Source organism: Phoca vitulina, unplaced genomic scaffold, assembly GCF_004348235.1.
Source record: "Phoca vitulina isolate PV1807 unplaced genomic scaffold, GSC_HSeal_1.0 scaffold18, whole genome shotgun sequence".
Classification (NCBI taxonomy): domain Eukaryota; kingdom Metazoa; phylum Chordata; class Mammalia; order Carnivora; family Phocidae; genus Phoca; species Phoca vitulina.
This window is the reverse complement of record NW_022589721.1, coordinates 24,630,796-24,656,326: the sequence shown is the minus strand read 5'-3', so window position 1 is coordinate 24,656,326 and position 25,531 is coordinate 24,630,796. Positions and strand designations below refer to the sequence as shown.

The window sequence follows — 25,531 nt, the reverse complement described above, 5'->3', positions numbered from 1 at the left end:
AGGGCAGTTGGTGTTTGATCATTCCCAAAGGCCATGCCCTTCTTCCTGGGAGACCAAGCCAGCTAAGGATTTTAGATTTCACAGAGAGCTCTCTTTATGCTCCTGCGAGGACTCTCCTTCTGTCCATGCTCGTGATCCCTGGGAAGTCCCTCAGGCCCAGTGCAGAGCATTTGGTACCTACTGACTGCTTCGGACATAGACCAGGGCAGGTGCTGTCAGAAGACAGAGAGACATGGCTTCCACTCTCTTCAAACTTACACTCCAGCTTGTGATCTCAGGCAAGTCACTGAACTTCCCATCCCCACAAGGTTGCTGTGCAGATGAAAGGCAGATAACTCGTATGGAGTGCCTCGAGGCAGCAGTGTTGCAAGGACACTGACATTCGTTGATCACGTGCTACTATATCAGGGCCTACTGTAAGCATTTTATATTTGTTACCTCATTTAATTTTTACAACAGTCCTTTCATGTAGGTATTAGTTTTATTGTCTGATAAATGAGGGAGGCTCAGAGAGTTGGAGTAACTTTCTCAAGGCTCAAACATGTAGAAGATAGCAGAGCAGGGATTCAAATCTAACTCTTTTTCCAAAACTCAGATTCCACCATACTTTACAAGATCTATTGTTTTCAGGGTGTCTACTTCTCACATAGTTTGGAATTGTGTTGAGGATGACGCTGATGGGGTGTGCTGGAGAGATTATATCGCTATGCATGTGGCAAATACCTTGGAGGCAGAAAAAAAAGCAAAATTAAACCATGAAAATTTCTCTCATCCTTTGTTTACTCCCCCCACACACACCCATGCACATGCACAGACATGTACACGTGCATGCATGTAGACACGTGCACAGACACACGTGCACACATGTACCCACAGACATGCACACGTGGACACACACCCATGCACATGCACAGGCATATATACATGCATGCATGTAGAAGCATGCACGTGCATAGACACATGCAATGCATACATGTATACACCCATGCAATGCACAGGCATGTATGCATGCAGACATGTACACACACCCATGCACAGGCATGGACACATGGACACACATGTATACATATATACACCCATGCAATGCACATACATGTACACATGCATACACAGACACACGCACAGACGTGTACATGCATGCATGCACACACGTGCATATGCACAGACACATGCACATGCATGTACACGTGCGGGTATACAGACACACACGCATGCATGTACACATGCACACGCATAGACAGGTATACATGCATACATGTGCACACACCATGCATATACACATACACGTGCACACATGTACACACGCACACACATAGACAGGTACACATGCATACCTGTGCGCACACCCATGTGCATGCATATACACATACACGTGCACACATGTACACATGCACACACATAGACAGGTACACATGCATACATGTGCGCACACCCATGTGCATGCATATACACATACACGTGCACACATGTACACACGCAAGACAGGTACACATGCATACATGTGCACACAGACACATGTACACACACATACATGTACATGCACCCACAATCTACCACATTTCCTGGCAGCACCCAGATACAACAAGGACAACCCCATCACTCTCACTGTCCATGCACCTGTGAAAACCCAGTAAGTGACTAAGCAGACACGTGAGATAGCTCTGTCTTAGGGCCGTGGGGGTGCGCATGCTGAGCCCTCAAGTTGCCACTGAGCTGTGTATCCAGACAGAAGGCTGGGTGGTGTGAGCCATCGAGGAACGAGCTGTGTGAGCCAATGGTTTGAGAGAGCAGGCAAACTGGACAAGAGCCACCTCACAGGCCAGAGGCCTGTCTGAACAAAACTGAGGGTGAGCTTCCTCTTCACACCCAAGTCAGCCATCAGCTCTTGCCCACTTTTTAGGTAATAATAATAATAATACTTGTCATAGACAGTACTTGCAATGAACCAAGTTTTGTGCTGAGTCCTTTCAAAACATTCATTTGACGTTACTCTTCTTTCTGTCAGCAGCCACATAAAAACAAGGACAACAAGGACTTGTCACACAAGGGAGCCTTTAGGTAATCCTTTCTGAGTACAGGTGGTTCTTATCTGCATTCAGAATTTCTCTCAGTTTCCTCCAGCCTTTATAAAGAAATCCAAGTTAAGTAGGGGCTTGAAAGAGTTCTGGAAAAATGCATCATAAACTTTGACATTTCTCTTTCTTGTTTTTCCACCTGCTCTTGTTGGAGTTATGACAAGTGGAATGACATCATTAAGGAGGACTTGTGGCAAAGCCAAGAAAGCTAGGCAGATGAATGAATTTTCTAGTGGATTAGGATTTTGGACTCTGGAATTAGATGTTCAGAATTTGTTGAACCATTCCGTTTCTTATTTAGGTGCAGAAAGGTAGGAATCTGGAGCCTGAACCAAATGGTCTCAGGTCTTCTTTCTTATTTTTCTGGATCAGACACTTCCTGATCCTCTTCATAACCTTATTTTTTATATTTTTTTTTACTTTTTTATTATTATTTTCAGTTAGCCAGCATATAGTACATTGTAAGTTTTTGTTGTAGTGTTTTAAAAGAATTATTCTGTTGTGGTCTCAGGTTCCTCTTGAGTTTTACTCTTAGTAAGGCCCAAAATACCAAGATTGTTTAGGCCACCTCCTTCCGGTGGGAAGAACAGATTTCAAAGAAGCTTAGGAAGAAAATCCATCCCTTATTCAAATAGTAGCTTTGTGATACTCCTTTATATTCATGATATTACCCTGCAAAATTACTGCTATTTCTAACACCCTCTAGGCAATCAAATGATATCAAGGGTCATTTCACGTGTCTCTTGTTATCAGACCAATTAGCTAGCTCCAGTCCCCCAGAGCCAGTATTTTCAGAGTCAAAAGTACCAATTTCATCCATAAGTGCAGTGTAAAATGGTAGAATTATGATGATTTCAACCCAAAAGACACTGGCTCAGTCCTCAGAGTAATCCTAATGCCTCATGTGTAGACCTCATCAACACCTACAACCAGTGGCTTCTAGGCAAGGAACACAGGAGTAGTTATCACTCCCTTGGGCTTATCGTGGCTTGGGGAACTGGGCCAGTAAAGAAAGGAAGAGTCTGTCCTCCCAAGGATGAGAGATTTGAGAAAGGGTGAGATGGAAGATTCAGGTGGGAAGCTTTGAAAAGTCCTGCTTGGAATTCTCATATGTCAGTCAACCTCCCTATCAAGGAAGATGATAACATGGTATCATAACACATTAATGATATTGTATTGTCATTAAGGATCTTCTATAATGCCCAGCCTCATTCTTCTCAGCCTCATTCTTCTGAAGCTGTCCATCTTAGATATGTGTTCACATGATTCCTCGTGAGTTTATTAAAGATGAAGAAATCTACCTTTTTCAGAGGTCAGGTTACTTGGGAAGAAGTAAGACAGTGAGACATTGCTCAGACACACCTGTCATTCGTAGAATTATTGCTGATAATGATTTGGTTAGACACTAGACAGCAAGATAAGGAAGATTATCTATTTCAAAATATGAAATTATTGAAAATTAGTCCCTCCCTCTTTTATTGCAATTATGTTTTTTACTCAGATGATCAATTAAGGGTACTCTAGCCATTGTCATGTTACATAATGCATGAGTTTAACAACAGAAGTTAAATTTCTTCATTCACTCATGCAAAATGAGCAAATTGTCCTGGTTGAGATCCTTCTTTAATTTAACAAACCTATTAATTTATACTAATGAGAGGTGTGCTAGAAAATGATCTTTTTTCCAATTAGATTTATCCAAAGATGGAATGGGCTCTCAAGTGAGGGGCTGATTTCTCCCATCACTGGAAATCTTCAGTCAGGATTTAATGAGAGATTTTACTGAGTGAAATTGGCATGAGTAAGCATTGGACGAAGGTGACAAATACAATACACTCCTCCTGTAAAATTGTGTAATCTCACATACACAGTTGGGTAAAAACAGTATAGCTGTAGTTTAGACAATTAACTAGGTCCTTGCTTTGTTTAGAACTATTCTTTACAATTTATAGAGATGCAAGAATTTAGTCAGTACTCTTTAGCTCATAGTTGAAGTGGCCAATCTAGGAGAAAAGAGTAATTTTCCTCCCACACATATAGGAAGATTTTCCAGGCCTGACTCAGGCACAGAAACAAAAAATTGTGAAAGCTCTGTTCATTCATCTCTGAAAGCTATCTTCCCTGGTCACACCTTTGTGAATGTAGAATCTAGAATAGGCTTTTCCTTGTGTGACCAAACTCGGGTTCCAAGCTTCCTGTGACAGATCTAGGAACCCGTAGATCCTCATGGCTCTGATGTCATTTCTGAAGATGCCTTTCAAGAGAATGCAAGACCAATGTCCCCAGACACGAACAAAATGGAACACTTGTTCTTCCTGCCCCCATTTCCTTGGAAGGGACCCCATGTCTCAACCTGGTCAAACGAGTAGGAGAGTTTTATTTTTAAAACAACGTTTTAATCACTTGAAGATTGTGGTTCTTCTTCTTCTGTAACTCTTAAATAAAGCCCACTGTGCCTTTTCTTTTCTTCCATCCTAGTGGTTCACTCCTGCAGGCTTTAAGAAAAGGGCTCTTCCTTTGTATTGCTTTGTGCTGAGAATCCATCCATCAATCATGAAAATTCAGCAGTGCCAGTTTATTAAACTCATTCATAGGATGTTTTTAAGGGCCATGCTTGGCCCAGATCATGATTTACTCTCATTCTAACCATGATTTACATAGACTCAAATTTTTAACACATTCCCTTTCTTTGTATCATAAACCACATCACTGAAATACAGCAAGACACACTATACTGCATCCTGTGAAGAAGATAACCATACCTTAAGAACATCAAAGTAACAGCAGTAGTACAGCCAATGAGACCTGGCACTCCAGGGCTAAACTCAGGATTCCCTACTTGTAATCTGTGAAGTCCTGTTTGAGTTACTCGATTATTCTAGTCCTCAGTTTCATTATCTGCAAAATGGGGATATGATAAACAGTATCTTCCTCAAAGCATTGTTGGGATAACTAAAAGAGATGGTCCACGTAAAGCGTATGGCATGGTGCCTACCTTGTACCAGACATTGGTTATTATTATTCCAATATGTTACAAAATTTTGACCATTTCCTGAGTCAACCAGAGCCCTACAGATTAAAAAAAAAAAAAAGGTAATCCAAACTCTAATCTAAGATCTCAAAGAAAGCACTTGTAACTTGTTCCAAGGGGCATGCTCTTTCATTGGTATTAATCCCAATATACTTGGCTCATGAACTGGCTTTTTCTGCTCTCAGACAGTGGTCTAATAGAGTGAATGCCCCTCTAAGAGCCAAGAGGTGTGGCTTATTGTCTGAACTTGGCCACCAGTCCCCTAATTGACCTTGACAAACGCTTTCTCCATATCTGATTCTCAAGTTCTTCATCTGAATATATATATATAATATATATATTATATATATATATATATATATATATTATATATATATTCTCTTGCAGACCAAGGATTCGGTGAATTATAAAGGCTCAGTAGTCATTTCCAAAGACACCTTTCCTAAAGGTCCCTGGAGAAGTGGAGAATTCTACCCACTGGTGGAGGATCTTTTAGGAAGCAGGGGAAGGAATAAGGGCAGGGTCTTTTCCTAAGACAAAAAACCACATACGAGATTACAATTCCTTTTAAAAGAATCCTTTCTAACATGATGGACCAATCAGTCAGCCACACTCTAGGGGACCCTACTGAGTACAAGGTACCATTTTGCACTGAGGAATAGAAGACAGCATTCTAGAAGGCAACACTGAGGTTGAAAAGTAGGCTTTGAAAAGGTAACAAGCATAGCAATACAGTAAATATAATTAATTGATTACAGGGAACTCTTATATGAGGTTGCCCTGCCCCCTAAGCACCTGTTCTAGGCACTTTGCATATATTAACTCTTCCATTCTCCCAGCAACCTTAATGAGATAGTTCCTATTATTATCTTGATGAGCAAACCATGGCATACAAAGCTTAGTCAACTTGTACAGGGTTCCATAGATAATAGGTGTTGGAGCTAAGGTTTAAATCCAAGTAGCCTAGCTCTAGGTTAGTTCATTTTGCTCACCACTAAGGCTTAAAAGGATAAGCGGAGCCAAGTGGGGACAGAACAGACGTGAGGTGAGCAGGAGAGAGCTCTAACGATGGCAGAAGCGAGTAACTTAATATAGCTGCAAGCCCGAGTGTTCAGACCTTCACAAGTCAAGAGGAAGTGAAATGAATCACCACCCAATGTCAGTACCCTATCATCCTGAGCCAATTAGGAATGTTCTTTCCATAGTTCTGTTCTCCTTTGTGCTTCCAAAGTAACAATGCACTCCATTTGAAACCCAGTATTTTATTTTCGATTGACATCGGCTTCCCAAATATTATAAGGCTCTTTCTTGTGACGGTGCTGACATTGGAGTTCAGACATGAAAATAATAGAATTTATTATTCAATTCTAGCACAAATAAGATAATAGCATTGGGGAACCTATGAATTGTATTCATGCCCCCATCTGACAGATCAGAAAAAGGAGGTTCAAAGAAACCAGCTTCACTCACAGTGAGCCACTGACAGAGTGGATGATCTGGAGCCAGAGGAAGTCTTTCCAGCCTGCCAGCCGAGGCAAGTGAAAAACCTAAAGCCATGTGCAACTTTAAGCTGGACCAGTGATGACGAGGTGACATTTTTAAGGTCATCACTGAGAAGCATTCAGGAAAGGAAAGGAGGCGGAGACTCAGGCTTGGGGTCTACAGGAAAGACCTCTTCACAGTAAAAATGAACCCTACATGGAAAGGAACCTTTGCAAAGGAATGAGTTCTCAGGCACTGGGAGTGTCCCAAGGCGAGGGTGTTTAGAACCTCCTAGAATGGTCTGCCCCAACCCAGCGGGAAGAAACCCACTTGCCCCAACAAAGCAGAGAGGGTCATCTGATGATAATGAGCAGGCATTTGAGTAGACCTCAGGAATGTCATGGAAAGGATTCCTGATGGCCACGATCCATTACAACTCCAAGGTGTTGTGATGATGGTGGGGATGATGAAGATGCAGAAAATGAGGAAGACAGGGATTAGACACACTAAAAATTATTGTTGTTGTTTTAAAAATCTCATGACCAAGTCTCTAACCAAGCTGGTTTGAAATTCATCAGTCAGCCGACAAAGAATAATTGGAGCTTGTACGATTCGTTGTTAGAAGAAATTCAGACATGTATCTTTCCTTGACTGAACTGCTGTGTGGCTAACTTGCTGATTTCCAAGCTGGTATGCACATGCCTCTCTCTGACTGTGCCCCGTCCTTAGGTAGCGCTCTTGGTAATACAGATTTTCTGTAGTTTTATAGGGAGGGAGGGTGGCTTATCGTGATGCTTCGGGGGAGTATTCCAGTTTCCCCTCCAGATACCAAGCAGGTTATTGGCAAGCAGACAGAGGACTCAGTACTGGGGAATAGAAAAAGCATTGCCCCGAAGAAGCAATGAAGGTGCACTCTCTGAGCAACTTTGTGCTTCCCCCGTGGAGCTCGCTGGCCGCAGGACATTGCCATTCCCCACATCTTAGCCAGGACACTGACAGTCTGTTCAGTCTAAAACCCAGACCACACCAAGAAGTAGGCAAGAAAATAAAAATTATGTAACTGTTGATCATGACTACCACACCAACAAGTTGGACTGATTTTTATATTTCATTGACCTAACCAAAACCTTCTCTCGGTACTGGGGATGAGCCTACGGTGTTGCCAGAGTTCCATTTACTTGTTTCCTTTATAAAGTAACTCTGAATTTCAAGCCAGGGATTACAAGGTCCCAAAGCCAGGCTTAGCTTTCTGTTCCCCTGCCCTAAAAATGATCCGTATGCTGTGTGATCTATGGCAAGTTGCTTGACCTCCCTGGCATTGAGGGAAAACGAGGGGCTTGACTGAGGCTAATTTTAAGGTCTTCTTCAGTTTTAGAAATATTTTCTTCATTCTGAAGGAATTGGATTCTTCTTCATTTAGTGACTCCAAGATGGTTTCAGGAAACTAGACAGGACTAAGGCAAGTGCATATTCCTTGTTGACCTTCCAGAAGCTTTTAAGGCTGGACAGTGAAATCACTGAGCCTTCTGGATAATCAAAATTAAGTTAGCACCATTATGCAGGGATGCCTGGAGCAGACAAGAGAAGGGCATGGAATACACTGGGCGATCAGTTGGGTTTCTCTGTGTGAAATTAAAGGGCTTTGCACTCGCTGGAGTTCTCTTAGGCTGCTCTCTCTTCTAAGATTCTGTGATCTTATTTTTTAATAGTTTTCGTGAAAAAGGAGGCAGGAAGACTCGGACGAAACCTTTCCCTGTGTCCCTCACCTAACAAGAAATAGAGAAAGACGCTTTAATGACTTAAGTTTACTCATGAAGAAAGTCCATATGAATTTGATTCGTGACATATATGGCTGAGTGCTCTTCTGTTTTGTTCAAGTGGTGCTAGTTCAGAGGGAGGAGAGCTGGAGAATCTTGCGCGGAATCCCCGCCCATTCCTTTTTGCTGGGAACAGAATTGGATTCACTCCTGGGCTCTCACTGGAAGGCTGGAGGGAGGGATGGAGATAATGCTCTGTGAAGAGTTAATTAAGATATGGATCCCTCCTTTAAAAAAAATGTTTTGATATTTTTTTTTCTTGCTGTTTGCCCTTAACTCCAAACACCGGAAAAACTTAACTCTTCCGGAAGTCCAGTTTTGCTGTGAAGTAATTTATTCTCCTTTTTTTTTTTAATTACAGTATTCTCAAATGAGGGATGAAGTATTCAAGTCAAACTTGGTCTGTGCATTTATCGTTCTTCTATTTATCACGGCGATACAAAGTTTGCTTCCTTCTTCAAGGTAAATACGAAAGGACTAAGTTTTCAGGTGAAATGTCTTTGTGAGTTGATGGTCCCTCCCCTGGAGCCAGCCAGCTGACCTTTCCAAGGGATCGGAATTTAAAATAACGGGATCCAGGATCCACACCAAAATGTTTGACGATATCAGTGTCTATCCTGGTTGTCTTACTCTGCGTCATCTCATTGCTCTGCAATGAGTCTTTTTCACGATCTTAATAAAAACAACCAAAATCAAAATAAGCCCCAGTCTTATTTGACACTGCACCCGTGAATGCAGCAAGTAAGTATTAGAGCCTCTACCACCACCGTCTTGTGCCTCTGTTAATCACCTCTTTGTTGTTCATAGATACAGCACCAAAGCTTCCTGGGCCAGCAAAACTGGCCCTTTTATTATACCACAAACACCTATATGTGGCCAGTCACTGTTCCAAATACTTTCCATGCAACAACCCATGAAATCCTCATGGCAACCCTATGAGGTAGGTACTACTATTGTCCCCATTTTAAAGAGGAGAGTACTGAGGCTCAGAGTCATGGAATAATTTGTACCAGGTTTCACCACTGAAAAAGTTACAGCCTGCATTCAAACCCAGAAAGTCTCCCTCCAGAGTCTGGACTCTTGACATTCTATCAGACACGGATGTATATTGTACAGGTCATCGGTGCCAGAGCCAGCATTTGAACTTAGTTCTGGGTTAGTTGAGGGGCCATGCTTTGTGCTCTTCCTGTACTTTAAGGAAGCCCCCACATCCTTTCTCAGGTAAAGTCCCTTCTCCTTAAACTTACTGTGAATTTTCCCCTTTAATGGGATCGACACATATCTGTGAAATGTCTCATACAGGGTAGCAATATGCCAGACCTTGAGGATGGTATAATGTTGTAAGAGGAGGTCTCCATCCTCTAAGATGTAATTTATTGGGAGAGAGAGACATCAGTGATGACTTCCAGTTAATGAGCACTTACTACATAGAAAGCACTAAATCCTTGGCATGCATTGTCTCAGCAAAGCCTCAAAGGCAACCAGTAAGTGAGAGAGCACTCTGATTCCCGTTTTGTAATGGCTGAGCTGGGAATTGAACCCAGAGACAGAGTCTGTGCTTTTGACTACCTACCTACTCTGTACCAAAATCAGTAATTCATTCTGACCAGATGGCTGAAGGAAGAGTTTGCAGAAAAGATAGTATTTTGAGCTGAGCAGGATGAGATAGAAAGAATAAGTGGAAGGGCATTCCCAGTTTAAAAAAACAGCACTGGCAAAAGCACAGGGGTGTGCAAAACCTTGTGTTTGTAGCGTAGTGGACACATGGGAGAGTCTAGAGTAAAGGGTTTGTGTGAGGATGTGGTGGGCACAATAGCCGAAGAGGGAGTAAGCTAGTGCAGGTTCAGTGTCTACAATGATAAAAAGTGTTCAAGCTAAGTAACATTCCGAGAATGGCCATGCTTGACCTTCTCTGGATTAGCAGGGATACTAGGAGAAAGAGAAAGGGGACTCCAGGGAGATGGTGGCAGAAGGTGGTGTATTTCGGAACAGCTAGATAGCAAAACCAAACACTTCGTGGACTGTATTTACAACAAAAACAGGTGAGATGATAGCCCCATAAGTTCCCAAATGGAAGTGGGTGGTGATAGTCTCCCAATAGCCCCAGGATTGGTATGACATCAGCATCCATGTAGGAGGAATCAGAAACAAGCAAGTAGGCATCTGTCACGTCTGGGAACAAAAGAGCCCCAGTGCAGCCAATAGATATTCACTGGGAAATACCACAGGGCAAACTGAGAAAGCAGCTGGAAGCAGGAGGGGTTTGCCCAGTCCGGCATCCAGTGAGTGCAAAGGCCCACAGTAAGTTCTGAAGAGCCGGAACTGTCACACAGTGGGAACCCGCCAGACCAACCACCCGTCTCCCCCCCAGGAGAGCGCCTTAGAAGGATCTGTGTGAGGGGAATCAAGAGAACTCACAATAAAGACTATAGAGAAGAAGAAAAGCCAGGGTCATTGTAAAAGTGGAAAGAGAATGTAGCCGTCACGCTTTTGAACACCACATGAAAGCAACTAAAGAGAGAGCTCTGTAGAGTTAAAAAATAAACTCTCCTAAACCACACTTATTTCTGGAAGTTCAGCAAAGTTAATTGGACACAAAAATGAGCAACAAATCATATTGGTGGCAATCCCATACCAAGCTATTACCAGAAAAAAGAGGGAAAAAAGTAGATCGATATCCTTACAGTCGATGAAAATATCCCAAAAATACAGCCCCACAACATATATCAAATCTACAACCTACTACCTCAAAAGAATTGAAGCATTTCATGTGGTTCAAGACACGAATTAACAACCTAAACCAGAAGTAGAAAAACTTAGAAATTCAATAAGATAGCTCAGGAAGGAAATAAAAATGAAAAGAAAGATACATTTCGGAAATGAGAACCTAAGAAGAGGGAACACAGAGCACATAAAGACGCAAATAGTGCCTTAAAAGGAACAGAAGGTAAAAAGGAAGAATTTTTTTAATAAAAAAGAAGAGTAAAAGGCAGAGCGCCCTCCCCCACACTTTCCCACCACACTGACAAGAATCCAGAAAATTAATGGTGGACTATAGCTGAAAGAACTGCAAGACACAGACTCTTTCTGAGGAGGAGTTCTCAGGGGAGCCCAGTTCAAGAGGGGAGACAAAAACAAGGACACAAGAGGAATATGAAGCCACTAGTACATATATAGCTACTGAAAACACTAAATGTAGCCCAACTCCAATAGAAAAATCAACAAAACTGAAATCTCCAAGGGAGATTTACTTAAATCCTCACAGTAAAGATCAATTCGCCTCAGTTTCTCAAACCTGATACAATGTGACCAATTTTCAACAAAAAAATTACAAGGTATGCCAAAAGGAAAGAAGAGACAAAGCAATCATTAGAATCAGACTCAGGGATGACAAAGATGCTAAATTATCAGAAAGAGAATTTAAAATAACTATTTTTAAGGTATTAAGTGTTCTTCAAAATTTGCACGTCATGCTTGCACAGAGGCCATGCTAATCTTCTCTGTATTGTTCCAGTTTTAGTATATGTGCTGCTGAAGCAAGTACAATATATTAAGTTCTAATGGAAAAATGAGACACCATGCAAGAACAGATGGGCAATATAAGTAGAAAACTCTAAGAAAGAATCAAACGGAAGTGCTAGAAATAAAAACACTGCAACAGAAATAATGAATGGGCTCATCAGTAGACCCAACAAGGCCAAGGAAAGAATCAGGGAGCTTGAATATAGGTCAACGAACTCTCAAACTAAATACAAAGGAAAAAATAAGTGAAAAAAAAAAAAAAAACAGGTCAAAGTATTTAAGAACCCACTTTAAACATAGAAAATCAAATATGTTAAAAGTAAAGGGATGGAGAAAGATATACTATGCTAACACTAATCAAAGCTGTAGTAACTATACTAATTTTAGTCAGAGTAGACTCAGAACAAGGAAAATTATCAGCAGTGAAGAGGACATTATATCATGATAAAAAAAATCACTTCTCAAAGAATACTAACAATATGTATGTTATGTCTTGTATCTACCTATGAAGAGAGTGTCAGAATACATGAAGATTAAATAACACATGGGACAAAAAAGAAATCTCAAGAGAAATTTCAAAATATTTTCACCTAAGTGAAAATGAAAATACAATTTGTCAAAATTCGTAAGATGCAATGAAAGCAGTGCTTAGAGGGAAATTTACAGTAATCAATGCATATATGACAAGAGAAAGATCTAAAATCAATAATCTAAGTTCTACCTTGGGAAACCAGAGAAAGAAAAGGAATTTAAACCTAAAACAAGTAGAAAATAAGAAATCATATAAATTAGGTCAGAAATCAGTGAATTTGGAAACAGGAAAATAATAGAAAAATCAACAAAACTGAAATCTGGTTCTTTGAAAATATCAATAAAATCAATAACCCCCTGGCCAAGTAAACAGAAGAGAGAGGCAAAGAAAGTGTCACGCACACAAATTACCAGTATCATAAGTGAAAGAAAGGTATTCACTACTGATCCCAGGGGCATTAAAATGATAATAAAAGAATATATGCCCATAAATTTGATGACTGAGATGACATAGACCAATTTGTTGAATGAGACACAAACTACCCAGATCCACACAAGAAGAAAAGGCTAACCTGAATAGCCCTATATCGATTAAAGAAACGGAGTCAGTGATTTTAAAACTGACTAAAAAAATAAAACACCAGACCTAAATGGTTTCACTGGTGAATTCTACCAAAGATTTAAAGAAAAAATACCAGTTCTACACAATCTCTTCCAAAAATCAGAGGTGGAAGGAACAGTTCCTAACTCATTTTATGAGGTCAGCATTATCCTAATACCAAAATCCAGTAAAGACTTTGAAATAAAGGAGAACTACAGACCAATATCTTTCATCAACAGAGACACAAAAATTCTCAACAAAATGTTAGCAAATCAAATCCAACAATGTATGAAAATAATTATACACCATAACCAAATAGCCTATATTCCAGATAGGCAAGACTTATTCAGCATTTGAAAATCAGTGTAATCCACCCTATCAACAAGCTAAAGAAGAAAAATCATACGATCACATCAATTGACACAGAAAAAAGCATTTGACAAAATCCAATGCCTATTTAAAGTAAAAACTCTCAGAAAACTAGGAATAGAAGGGAACTTCCTTAACTTGATAAACACAGTCTACAAAGAACCTATAGCTAGCATCATCCTTAGTGGTGATAGACAGGAACCTTTCCCCTTAATATCAGAAACAAGACAAGAATGTACTATCTCACTATAATTACTTAACATCATATTACACATTCTTGCTAGTAAAATAGGACATCAAAAAGGAATAAAAGGTATACATATGGGAAAGGAAGAAATAAAACTAGGTGTATCTGCAAATGACATGACTGTCTATGTAGAAAATCCAAAAAAAAAAAAAAAAGCCACCAAAAAAACCCTCCTAAAACTAATGAGCAAGTGTAGCAAGCTCACAGCATACAAAGTCAATATATAAAAGTCAATTGCTTTCCCATATAACACCAATTAAAAATTAGCATTTAAAGTTAAAAAAACTTTTTAAATCACCAAAAATTAAATACTTAGGTGTAGATCTAACAACATATGTATAAGATCTGTATACACAAAACTAAAAAACACCAATGAAATAAGTCAAAAAAATATGTAAATAAATTCTATGTTCATGGATTGAAGGACCTGATATTACTAAGATGTCAGTTCTTCCCAACTTGATCTATAGATTCAATTCAATATCACTCAAAATCCCAGCAAGCTAGTTTGTAGATTTCAACAAACTGATGCTGAAGTTTATATGAGAACACAAAGGCTGTAGCATAACCAATAAAATACCAAAAAAAAAAAAAAAATCCACCAAAACTAGAGTATTCACACTACTTGATTTTAAGACAATATAAAGCTATAGTAATCAAGAGAGTGTGATATTGAAGAAAGAATAGACACATAGTTCAAAAGAAGAGTGAGCCCAGAAATAGACTCACACTAATATATATATATAATAATCAACTGGTCTGTGACAAGGTGCAAAGTCAATTCAATGGAGAAAGGATATTTTTTCAACAAATGGTACTAGAAAAATTGGATGTCCATATGAAAACAAAAAAGAACCTATACACAAACCTTACACCTTTCACAAAAATAACTGGAAATAGTTCATATACCTAAGTGCAAAATTATAAAATTTCTAGAAAAGAACATAGGAGAAATTTGTGATCTTGCATTTGGTTGTGAGTTTTTAGATCTAATGCCAAAATCATGATCCATGAAAGAAAAAATTGACAAGTTGGACTTTATTAAAATTAAATTTTCTGCTGTGTGAAAAACATTGTTCAGAGAATGAAAACTCAAGCCACAAATTAGAAGACAACATTTGTAACTCACATATCTGATAAAGGACTTGCATCCAAGATACACAGAGAACTCTCAAAACTCAACAATAACAAAACAAACAACCCAATTTTTAAAATAGGCAAAAGATCTGAACAGACACTTCACCAAAGAAGATACACAAATATCAAAAGAGCGTATGAGGGGCGCCTGGGTGGCTCAGTCGTTAAGCGTCTGCCTTCAGCTCAGGTCATGATCCCAGAGTCCTGGGATCAAGCCCCGCATCGGGCTCCCTGCTCAGCGGGAAGCCTGCTCTCTCTCTCCCACTACCCCTGCTTGTGTTCCCTCTCTCGCTGTGTCTCTTTCTGTCAAATAAATAAAATCTTGAAAAAAAAAACATGAGAAGATGCTCAATATCATTTTCCATTAGAGAAATGCAAATTAAAATAATGACACTATACCGCCACATACCTATTAACAATGATGAGGGCCAGAAAATAAGGAAGTGTTAAAATACACAAACCACACACACACACACACAATGATGGGAGAATGTCAAGGGACACAGGAGTCAACTGAAAGAGCTCTCAGGAGCCAAAGATGGAAAAACTTGAATAAGAAAATAAATAAAATAGAATTGGGCTAAAACCTAAAATATAAAATAAATATCTGTGGGTTGGTACTGATAGAAATAAATGATTGAATGAATAAATTAACTAAGAATAGATAAATCTCCCATTCAGAAAAATCTCAAATAATTTATGTAGATACTCTGTCCTCAATGGTAGAATTTAAGTCCCTGCTCCCGTGGGGGGGGCATGTGGCTATGCTGAACATAACTTCCTTCTGAAGAGTACAGTATGGATGGAGAGAAAGCCTGGAGAAACATGACAAATGCTCTCAGTCAGCTGATGAAGATTAATATCAACAGTGATAAGTCCTGTTGAATGAGAATGGCACATAACCACTGTGGTCTTCCTCTCAAAAACCCATAACCTAATCATAGGAGAAAAACAGGACAAATTCCAATTGAAAAACATTCCACAATATACCTGGTCAGTACTCCTCACAACTGTCAAGGTTTTTAAAGCAAGAGAAGTCTAAGAAACTGTCACAGTGAGTAGAGCCTAAGGAGATATAACAACTAAAGTTGAAGGTGGTATCCTGGATTGGAGATATGAATGTGGAAAATCCTATCAAGAATGTCCAACCCAGTATCTATGAGCCTAACAAGGGGCCAGACTGTGCTGTTGAAATAGTATTCCAGTTTTTATTTTAAAAAAATTTTTGGAGATATGTATGATTCCAGGGCTGGAAATATACAAGACAAGCCTGGAACATCTTGTCCTATTAGAAAATAAGGAAGCCATCAAGTTTATTCACCATGTCTAAAGGACTCGGAAGCCACACTGAAGAAGTTCTCATTGTTCCAAGATGGAAAAACTTGAGCTTCAGTATGGATAATTGTTAAAACATTCAATGAAAACCCAGCAAATATTTTTAACTTTATGAGTTTATAATGACATTTTTAGAAGCTGGATGGATGATAGAGAACTGATTGGTTATCTTGGAAAGAACAAAAGAAAAAGAAAGAAAGGAAGGAAGGAAAGAAAGAAAGGAAAAGAAAGAGAGAAAGAGAGAGAAAGAAAGAAAGATGTTTTCTGTCTTTCAGGCATGAAGTGTACCACGAACTCACCAAATAGTAGGTGAGTGAAACATCATAAAATTATTCATGCTAATAGTTTTTAAAGAAATTTTAGAATTAAAATACTGCCATTTTCCAACATCCCAATGAATTAATGGATCTAAGAATTGAGCATCAGAGGACGTTATTAACACAAAAGGAGAGACAGCCTTGTCTCCTGATGGGAGAAGAAAATAACATGTTTATAGTCTTACCAAAAGGATTAAACCTAAGTCTGATCAGGCCTTTGAATCCAGCTTCCAATTTGCGGGAATCATGGAGGATAAAGGACGTTGAATGAGTCTGCAAAAGTAAAATCCAGGCAGTGGGAATTGCTACAGGTCAAGGGCACATATTCTTCAATAAAGACATTGTGAAGAAAATAAAGGGATAAAGAGAGAACCTGCAGATTTTTTGGAAGACTTGATAAAACAATTTAATTTAAAAATGAGCACAACTAAACTGTACTGTCTAAATATAGATGATAAAACTATAAAGGAAAGGAAAGTGATTGATTGAGGGTAGGAGAGAGGGTTATAACGGAGCCTGGGATGGGCTTTCAGAGTGCCCAACAAAGTTCTGTTTTGTGAACTCAGTGGTCATTACAAAGGCATTATAATAGCTAATTAAGCTATACTCTGGTGTGGTTTTCTGTGTTTATGCTTCATTTTACAATTTAAAGTCTTTAGTGAGAGAGAGAGGGAGAGAACGAAAGACTGCACCTCTGCTAAATTGAATGCCTATTATGAGCCAGATGTGCGTTAGATGCTGGGAATCTATCAGTGAACAAAAAAGACAAAAAGAGTGCTCTCCTGGATCTTATAATCTAGTGGTAGGAGTCAAAGAAATAATCAAAATATATGCATATGTCTAGATGTAAATGCCATCTATGTAGCTACTTATATGCTACATAGAGGTACATATGTAGATATGTTTATGCCCTGCATATAGATAACATATATATTATGTATGCAGACCTGTATTTGCTATTGCAGTGAATGAATGAATCAGGAAAGGTACCAGGGAGTGCCATAAGAGGATGGGCATCCCGCCTCCCCAAGAACTATGTGCAGCCTCGAGTCTCAGGGATGGTCTCAGGGTGGTGAGCTGTGAGTGATGGCAGGGTCTTGTCAGATTCACCCAAACTTCCCGGACTCCCCTCTTGACTCCTGCCAGTGGAGGGTTGGGGGCCAAGAAGGGCCCTATCTGGTGGATGCTCCCTCCTGACTCCTGGATTCCCAGCAAACATCCTTTATTTGCCTGTTTGTGCTGGACACCATGCTGGACACTGCAGGTACACAGTCTCCTGGTCCCTACCATCATAAAGCTCATGGTCTAACGGGGGGAAAGGCAATTAGCTGAACAGCTAGAATACAGTACAAAGACTCTTACGATAGGGCAAGTATAAGGTGGAAGAGGATGTGTAGGAGTGAGGTGAGGAAAACAGATCAAGGCAGTCGTCCCAGAGGAGGTGACAATGACATCTCAACCCCCTCCTGAAGGACTTGCCAGGTCCGGGAGAGGACTGAGATGGAGGGGGCGGGGAGACTGGAAAGTGAGTGTCTGGAGGTGAGGGGTTTGTAAGCCTTGCTGAGGAATTGTGACAGGTTGGCAGAGAAGATATTATCGAAGCTTTTCACTGAAGCAGTGATGAGGTCAAATTTGTGTCTAGAAGGATCACACTAACATGGAAAATGGAAAGGTGGAAGGGCCTCTGGTTGGGGAGACCAGTAGAAGGCAGGTGCAAAACTCTGGGGTGAGAAATGGTAGGGACAAGGTAGTGGTGGTGGCCATGGAGGTGGGGGGGACCAGAGAGGAAAAATTTGCCAGATAGTTAAGGCAGAGATGGACTGGGTTGTGGGGAATGGGAGACCGAGAGGAGCCCAGGGCGGACCTGAGGGTCTGGATTAGCACTGGGACAGAAAGGGTCACTGTGCCAAAGAGGAAGGGAGTATGGCACTTCTCGTGGCCCGGGCAGGCTCCCTTCCCAACGGCCTTGACCAGGGAGGTGAGCCAGCCCTGATGCCCGATTCCTGGCTCCAGGGGAAGAGACCTGGTTCCTTGGGCAGTAGTCTCTGACTCGGGGTGCAAGCTGAAACACCAGCCAACAGCCTGAGCTCACCTGCACAGCTGAAGAGAAAAAACTGACAATGAAGAAAACATCCCAAGCCGGTCTCTGACCAGACAGGCCACATGTTGTGGGGACTGAGGGGCCCCTTTGCCCCAGACACAGCACAAGGTTTCATCAATGTGTGCTTGTTTCCTCTCCAACTCATTTTGTGTCTGATTGATTTTTTGTGACTAAACAGATGGCAGGTGCCTTTCACTGACATTTCTTCCGTCATGGAATTTTTAGCAGGGGAGGCAGGCTCTCCTCATATGACCACAGCGGACTCTCAGCCCCCAAAGCAAAGTGTAATGGACCCTGGCCTGCAGGGTGCTCGCTTGACTCTTTGCTCTGATTTCCTCATGCACGCAGATGTTCCTCTCCCAGAGGGGTAAACTGAAGAAAGAACAGATAATATCTTTTGTGATTATAGAACAGTGTAGCTCAGTCTGCAAGCATGGTGATGGGGGGGTGGAGGACAGACAGCGAGGAAGGTGGGGAAGTGGGAAGGAAAGAAGGCGAAAGAGAAAATACACAAGAAAAGAGGGAGGCTAGGAAAAAAGAAAGAAAGAGGCCCTGGGTCTTACTACTTTCTGTGCATCTCACTAGCTGTATGTACATATTTGACCTCTCCGGAGCCTCGATTTTCTCATCTGTAAAATGGGAATAACAATCCCCATTTCCCAAGGTTGCTGTGAGAATTAAAAGAACCATATCCATTTTGATAAATTCTGGTTCCCTTCCCTTTCCTGAGCCATAGTATTTTCATCTGTTGAAGTGGCTAAGAATACCTACCTCTCAGGGTTGCTATGAGGCTCAGATGTACTATTGTACTCATAGGCTCTTTGCAGATTCTGAAAGGTGGTATAAATATCATCTTTGGGTATGATCCGACTTTCTGTTTCCTACTGCACTCCAAGCTGCTAGAGGCTGTTCACTCATCCCCATTGATCCCCACCTCCCCAGCAAACACCCAGTTGTGATACCAACCCAGACTCTGTTTTAAAGACAGACTATGGGGAGCAATTAGAACTTAATGTCTAGAAACGATTTGGAGAGAGCTGTTTGCAAATCCCTTATCATTTCTTTCAGACTGATTTCAGAAATGAGAGGTTTCCTTTCCTCTTATGGACACCAACAATGCAAAGCAAATTCAGAACCCCTGGACGCCTAAGTAGTTCTATAATTAGATTAAAAAACTACAACTGGTTGCTACAATGTTTATGTGTGCAGGAGATGATAGCTGAAGAGCTGCTGCAGAGATTCTTAGAGGAATTTTATAGGCAGCACCAGCATCTCACATCTTATAATTAATACCCTTCCCATTGGTTTTCTGGATTTCACTGTGAATAGAGGAGAACTAATGTTTCTTTGAGTTCGTCTTACATGCTAAGCATACTGCTTTATTACTTTAACCTCAGAGCCTCCTTAAAAAGTGGGCTTAATAATTCTGGTTTTGCAGACTAAAAATATGATACTCAGAAGAGTTAGTTACCTTGCCCAAGGCTGTGCCACTGGTTAGGTTTTGGAGCTATGGGTTCAGACACACAGGGTTTTGTTCGCTCTTGCCACTCACTAACCCATATGCCCACCTTTTACCTCCTGTCTTAGCTCCTTTAGGAGCTGTCACAAAATACTACGGACTGCAGGCTTATAAACAGCTCACACAGTTCTCACAGTTCTGGAGGCTGGAAGTCCAAGATCAGGACACTGGCACATTCAGTGTCTGGTCAGAGCCCTCTCTGCCTAGTTTGTACGTGTGCCCTCACATGGAGGACGGGGCCAAGGAGCTCTCGGGGGGCCTCTTTTATGAGGGCATTGGCCCCATTCATGAGGGCTCCACCCTCATGACCTCATCACCTCCAGTGCCCCACCTCCAAATACCATCACATTGGGCATTACGATTCAAGATCCACATTTGGGGGAACACAAGCCCTCAGTCCACAGCTCCTTTGTTTCAGTAAACCCAGAGGGAAGTGCTGATCACTTAAAATGGTGTTGGGGCAGAGGTGGGTTCTGTGTGCCAATCCCACACACAGCCCACCAGCATACCAAAACACCCCACCAAAAGTCGACCCAGAAGCACAATAGCTAAATGGGCAATAAAGTGTCAGTTTTGTAAATTGCCAAGCAAATGCTTGCTTTGCCTGTGCAAAACTTATGGTAAAGGCTGGAATACAGAATGTGGTTGAAGTCAAGAGACCACATGGTGTCCATTCTGAATCTCCTGGCTCTCTACTTGTGTCCCCTGCTCCACCTTCCCATGCCAGTGTGGGATCTCACTGCTGTGATGCCGAAGAAGACCAGTGTGAGGCGCACCCTCCCAGCGCCAAAGGAACAAAGAAGATCTGGGCAGTTGCCTATTGGTACTTCCTGGGGACACCTGAGCCTCGTTGCTCAGGAGGAGATGGCCAGTCTTCTTCTTACAGAGAAGGTCCTGGTTCTGGCTTCCCAACCATCTTAGTGGATCTACAAGGAGGGGAGGGCCAGCAGCAGAACTTCACATAAACCTTGAACTTTAACACTGGCCCTGCCTTCCAGGAAGAGCCAGTTCCCCTGAACATCCAGGATAGGCTCTGATCAGGCCAATGGCAGACTCCTCCCAGAGGTTTGGGGGCAGGTAGAGGGGCAGGAGGGTGGCTGGGAATCCCTTTCCCTATGAAGGCTGGTGAGGGGAGGAACAGCATCTTCTTTCCCCAAAAAAGTGTAAGTCAGTGAGTGTTTATTGAGTGTTGTCTGTGTGCTCAGTTCTATAGCAGATGTCATGGAAGAATCCAGAGAAAAACTGAGCCTTGAAGGATAAATGAGACATTCCCCCAGGAGAGAGCACAGGAGAAGAAGCACAGTCCTTAGGTCACATGCCTGAGTGTTGCCCATGGAGGGCGGAGAGGCTAGAGTGGGAGCCCAGAGCAGCCCCCACAGCCCTGCACATCGCCATGGAGATCCGAAGACTATCCGAATGGCAGCAGGGGCCGCAGAAGAGTCTGAGGCTCCTGCTGAGCGACTCTCAACGTCCTCTTTGCCGGCTTTGCTTCTGCCTCACACTTTGAAACAAGGCATTCATATTCTTGGTGGCTGCCTCGCGGTATTGAGATGCATCAGCCTCGAAATTGGCCCCTTTTCTCTGGGGACTGTCTGACAAAAGCGATGCTCCTCCATTTGCCTCCCCTGGGTGCCCCAGAATAATGGTGTGCTGTTCAGGAGTGTGTTTCCAGCCTGTCTGGGGGGAAGTTTCCCATCTGCCCAGAGCCCTCTGGGAACCCACTGCTACACAGACCTTCTGTTCTTATCTAGAACTCCTGCAGAGACTTCCTGTCAAGGTGATCTATAAAACCAAAACTGTGCAAGTATTTTTTTTTAAAGGAAAATATAAAACCTTCAACAATAAAAGCTGGGGCTGTGGGGAGAGTGACTTGTCAGCCTTTGTGATGCTTGAGCATGCAGAGGGATTTGCCAGTCTTGGTTACCCACCCACCCCCCTTGCAAATGTCTTCCTCCTGGCTGTCCTGATGCCATGCACTCTTTCTCTCCTGCTCATTTGACTACATTTCCTAAATTCCTTTTGCTGCCTTCTCTCCTTCCAGCCCATCAGCTTCTTCTGTAGCTTCATCTGTAGTGCTCTTACCTCTTACCCTCCTTGGGCAAACTCCTCCCTTCTCAGATCTTCAACCGCCACCTGTTCACTCCAGACCCAGAGTTCCACAACTGTCCCTCCAACTGCCTAGCCATCTGCATGTCTCTAGCTGGATGACCCACAAGCATCAGAAATTCAACGGGCCCCACATCAAATTCATCATCCTTATCCTCTATGGATCAGCTTCTCTTCCTGAATTTACCAGTTTGGATGGTAAAAGCATGAGTGTGATCCTTAATGACACCACTGTGCCACACACCTCCGCACACATACAAAAAACACTTACTAGGATTATTGACATATCTTTCCCCGAACCTCCCAGTTATCCATGCTGCTACCTTATGTCCCTCCCTTGGTAACTCAGGCCCCAACTATCAAAACCTCTTCTAAACCCTTTCTCTTCTCTTCACTCCATCCTTCATCTCCCACCACGGTTGCCCTTCAGATACACAGATCCAACCCGGTCCTTCCTGATTAAACATCTGGAATATCTGTGCATCGCCTCCATGCAGAACTTTCTACACAGCATGTATGAGACCCTCTCACTCTCCAGCTCCACAACCTCACCACCCGGATTAGTGGAGCTTCTAAACACTGGTCACTCTTACTCTCCTGCTCCTTACTTTTCCCTCCCTAAAACCTTCTCTTCAACTTCCAAGGCCTGACCCAAATGTCACTTCTTTTGTGAAGCCTCCCTTGGTTCCTTTTCCTGTTTTCTAAATGCTGGTTGCTCAAACCCCTTTATAGATCATAGCATATTATCCAATAGTTCATCGTGTATATGTCCATATTCTCCTCTAGATTATGATCTCCTAGAGGATGGGGAAGATTTGTCCTAGTGCCTACCACTGTATCTGGGAAGAAGATTGTTGAATGAATAGGTAAATGACACCACAGAATCCAAAAAAAAGATGACAGCACACGTGGGAGGTCTGTCACTCACCAAAATGATTAGAATGGCACAGTGGACTTTAAATCTTAGCTCTAACACTAACCAACTCAATTACCTCTGGGAAATTGCTTTTCTCTGAGCCTTAAATTTCACCTGAAAAAAGAGAGATCAAGAGACTTCATAAGTCTGTACCAGGGAATGGAAATCAGCTATTATGTAAAGAGCTTAGCATTTTGTCTAGCACACAGTCAGAGCTCCGTGCATTACTGACACTAGTGTTATTAATAATAAATATATGATAATCCAAGCAGAATGATAGTAAGGCATTGTTAGAAGGTAGGTCTAACTTCATTCACTAAATGCATGTTGATTGAGCACCAACCAATGGAAGATGCTAAAGCCAAATGGATGGACTTCACTGTAGAGAGGGAAGGGCCATTTCCATGAAGGTACCCTTCAATGTGCAACAGTTGGCTGGTTGAAAGAGAAGTAGAGAAATGAGACACGAATGGCTGGACAGAGAATAGAGAACGAGGGATGAATTCCCAAGTAGAAGCAATATGCCTGCTGAGAGTTTGGTTGGTAAGGAGAGGAAGCAGTCAAAAATGCCTCCAGAGATGGAGTTTGAGATCACCAAGTTGCTGGAAACAGCCTGACACCCAGCAGAGGTGTCCAACGGACAGGGCTACCATGGGACAGAGCTTTGGTGAGACCTTGAAGCTCAAGATGTATACTTGGGAGTGATGTTGAAGCCTTGGGCAAGGATGAGTTCTCCTACCTACAACTCAAATTGTACCCTTACCCATGTCTCAAGTGGCACATAGTATATTCCCTGCAAACCTTGATAATCACTAATCAAACTGAGCAACTTGGAACAGGTGCCAAGTTCAGTTCTTGGCATCAGAGTAGACCAAGAGGGAAAGTGTTTCATAAAACACACCTCAAAGGGGAAAGGGCATGTGGGTCCCTCCCACAGCCTGGGTATTGAGATAAAATTCCAGTGGTATGTTGCTTTGGCAACAGTTGCCTAGTGAGAAAGATGATGATAGAAGAAGCAAAAAAAAAAAAAAAAAAAGGCAGGAACAATAAATCATGCCAAATATTTCATGGTCGTTTCAAAGTTTCTCGATAGAATATTCTAGGGATGGATGTAATAAAAATGTCTCCTAATTTTTCTTGAACAAACAGAACTTTAGAGAATTATTGGGTGCCAGGGGTGGGGAAGGGTAGTTATGAATGTGATTACCAGTGTTGCCCAGTGAGTGAAGATCAGACAATTGATGCCATGTGACCCAACGTTCTGGGTTTCCCTGCAGGGTGATGCCAATGGCCATCCAGTTTTCCATCCTGATTATGCTACACTCGGCTCTGGTCCTCATCACCACAGCAGAGGATTATAAGTGTTTGCCCCTCGTCCTTCGGAAAACTTGCTGTTGGATTAACGAGACCTATTTGGCCCGGAACGTCATCATCTTTGCATCCATCTTGATTAACTTCCTGGGCGCCATCTTGAATATCGTAAGCATTCCAAACCCACCAACCCTCTGGCTTCTCGCGTGCAGGCAGGAATGTACGGTTTATGGAGCCTGCAGCTTCTTTCGTTGCCTTGGTACCACTTACCTTCAAGTGCCTGGTGCAGCCCCAAGCTTAGGGATAGAGAACGGAGATGCGGCTACTATCAGAGCTGTGCATCTTACTGGTGGCAAATTGTCTTTTTCCCAGTGGGGGTGGTTATCTGCTCCAAAGGAGCGTAAACGCCCTGAAGTTTCTATATTGTCAGTGGCCAACCAATTATAATCGTGAATCAAAGTTCCCTTTAATTAAGTACCTACCTGCTATGTGCCATGCACTGAAGGAGGAGCTGTACGTGTTTTTCTTAATAAATCCTCACATAAACCCCGTGAGGTAAGTCTCCTTATCCCCACTTTATGGCTAAGGAAACTGAGGCTCAGAGACATGAAATAACTTGCTAATAAGGTCTGTCTGACTCCACAACTCATGCTCATTCTCAAATGCTAATTGTATCTCTGGGAGTGGGGGTGGGGTGGGGAGTGGAAATAAAAGAGCTGTCATTTCTTGAGCACCTACTATGTGCTACAGGTAGGTATTAACGTTCCCATGCAATGGGTAAGGAAACTGCACTTCAGGAAGCTTGAGATCTTGCCTATGACTTTCTAAGGGTTCATATTGGATGTGACACATGGAACTTGGATGACTCTCTAGCTGCCATATTTATCACTGTTTTTAATTTGGTGATCCATGTTTTAATGATTTCATTTTCTCTCTAGAATGGTAACATGATAGCGACAGCATTTTTTGTGTATATACAAACAGTCTGTGTTGTCCAAGGCTTAGTTACTCTAGATTTTAGGAGTGATCTGTCTGATTCCAGGTTTTGAACTTGGCACGTTGAGAGAGGCTAGTGGAGGCATCCATCTTGTGGCTGAGCCCATCATTGTGCCCT

At 41.9% G+C, this 25,531-nt stretch overlaps 1 protein-coding gene and 1 non-coding gene across 3 annotated transcripts in view; one reads left to right on the top strand and one right to left on the bottom strand.

Annotated features, from left to right (window-relative positions):
* The window catches only part of ADCY8 (adenylate cyclase 8), a 231,857-nt gene that overhangs the window by 150,104 nt on the left and 56,222 nt on the right, over window positions 1-25,531 (top strand). For both annotated transcript variants that reach the window (XM_032415938.1, XM_032415939.1), the window contains exons 9-10: window positions 8,767-8,867; window positions 24,384-24,585. In XM_032415938.1, the coding sequence (XP_032271829.1) occupies window positions 8,767-8,867; window positions 24,384-24,585 (303 nt within the window). The remainder of the gene's footprint in view (window positions 1-8,766; window positions 8,868-24,383; window positions 24,586-25,531) is intronic.
* Window positions 11,842-11,949, bottom strand: LOC116639631. The gene has a single exon (XR_004300881.1). It is a non-coding gene; the product is annotated as a U6 spliceosomal RNA (small nuclear RNA).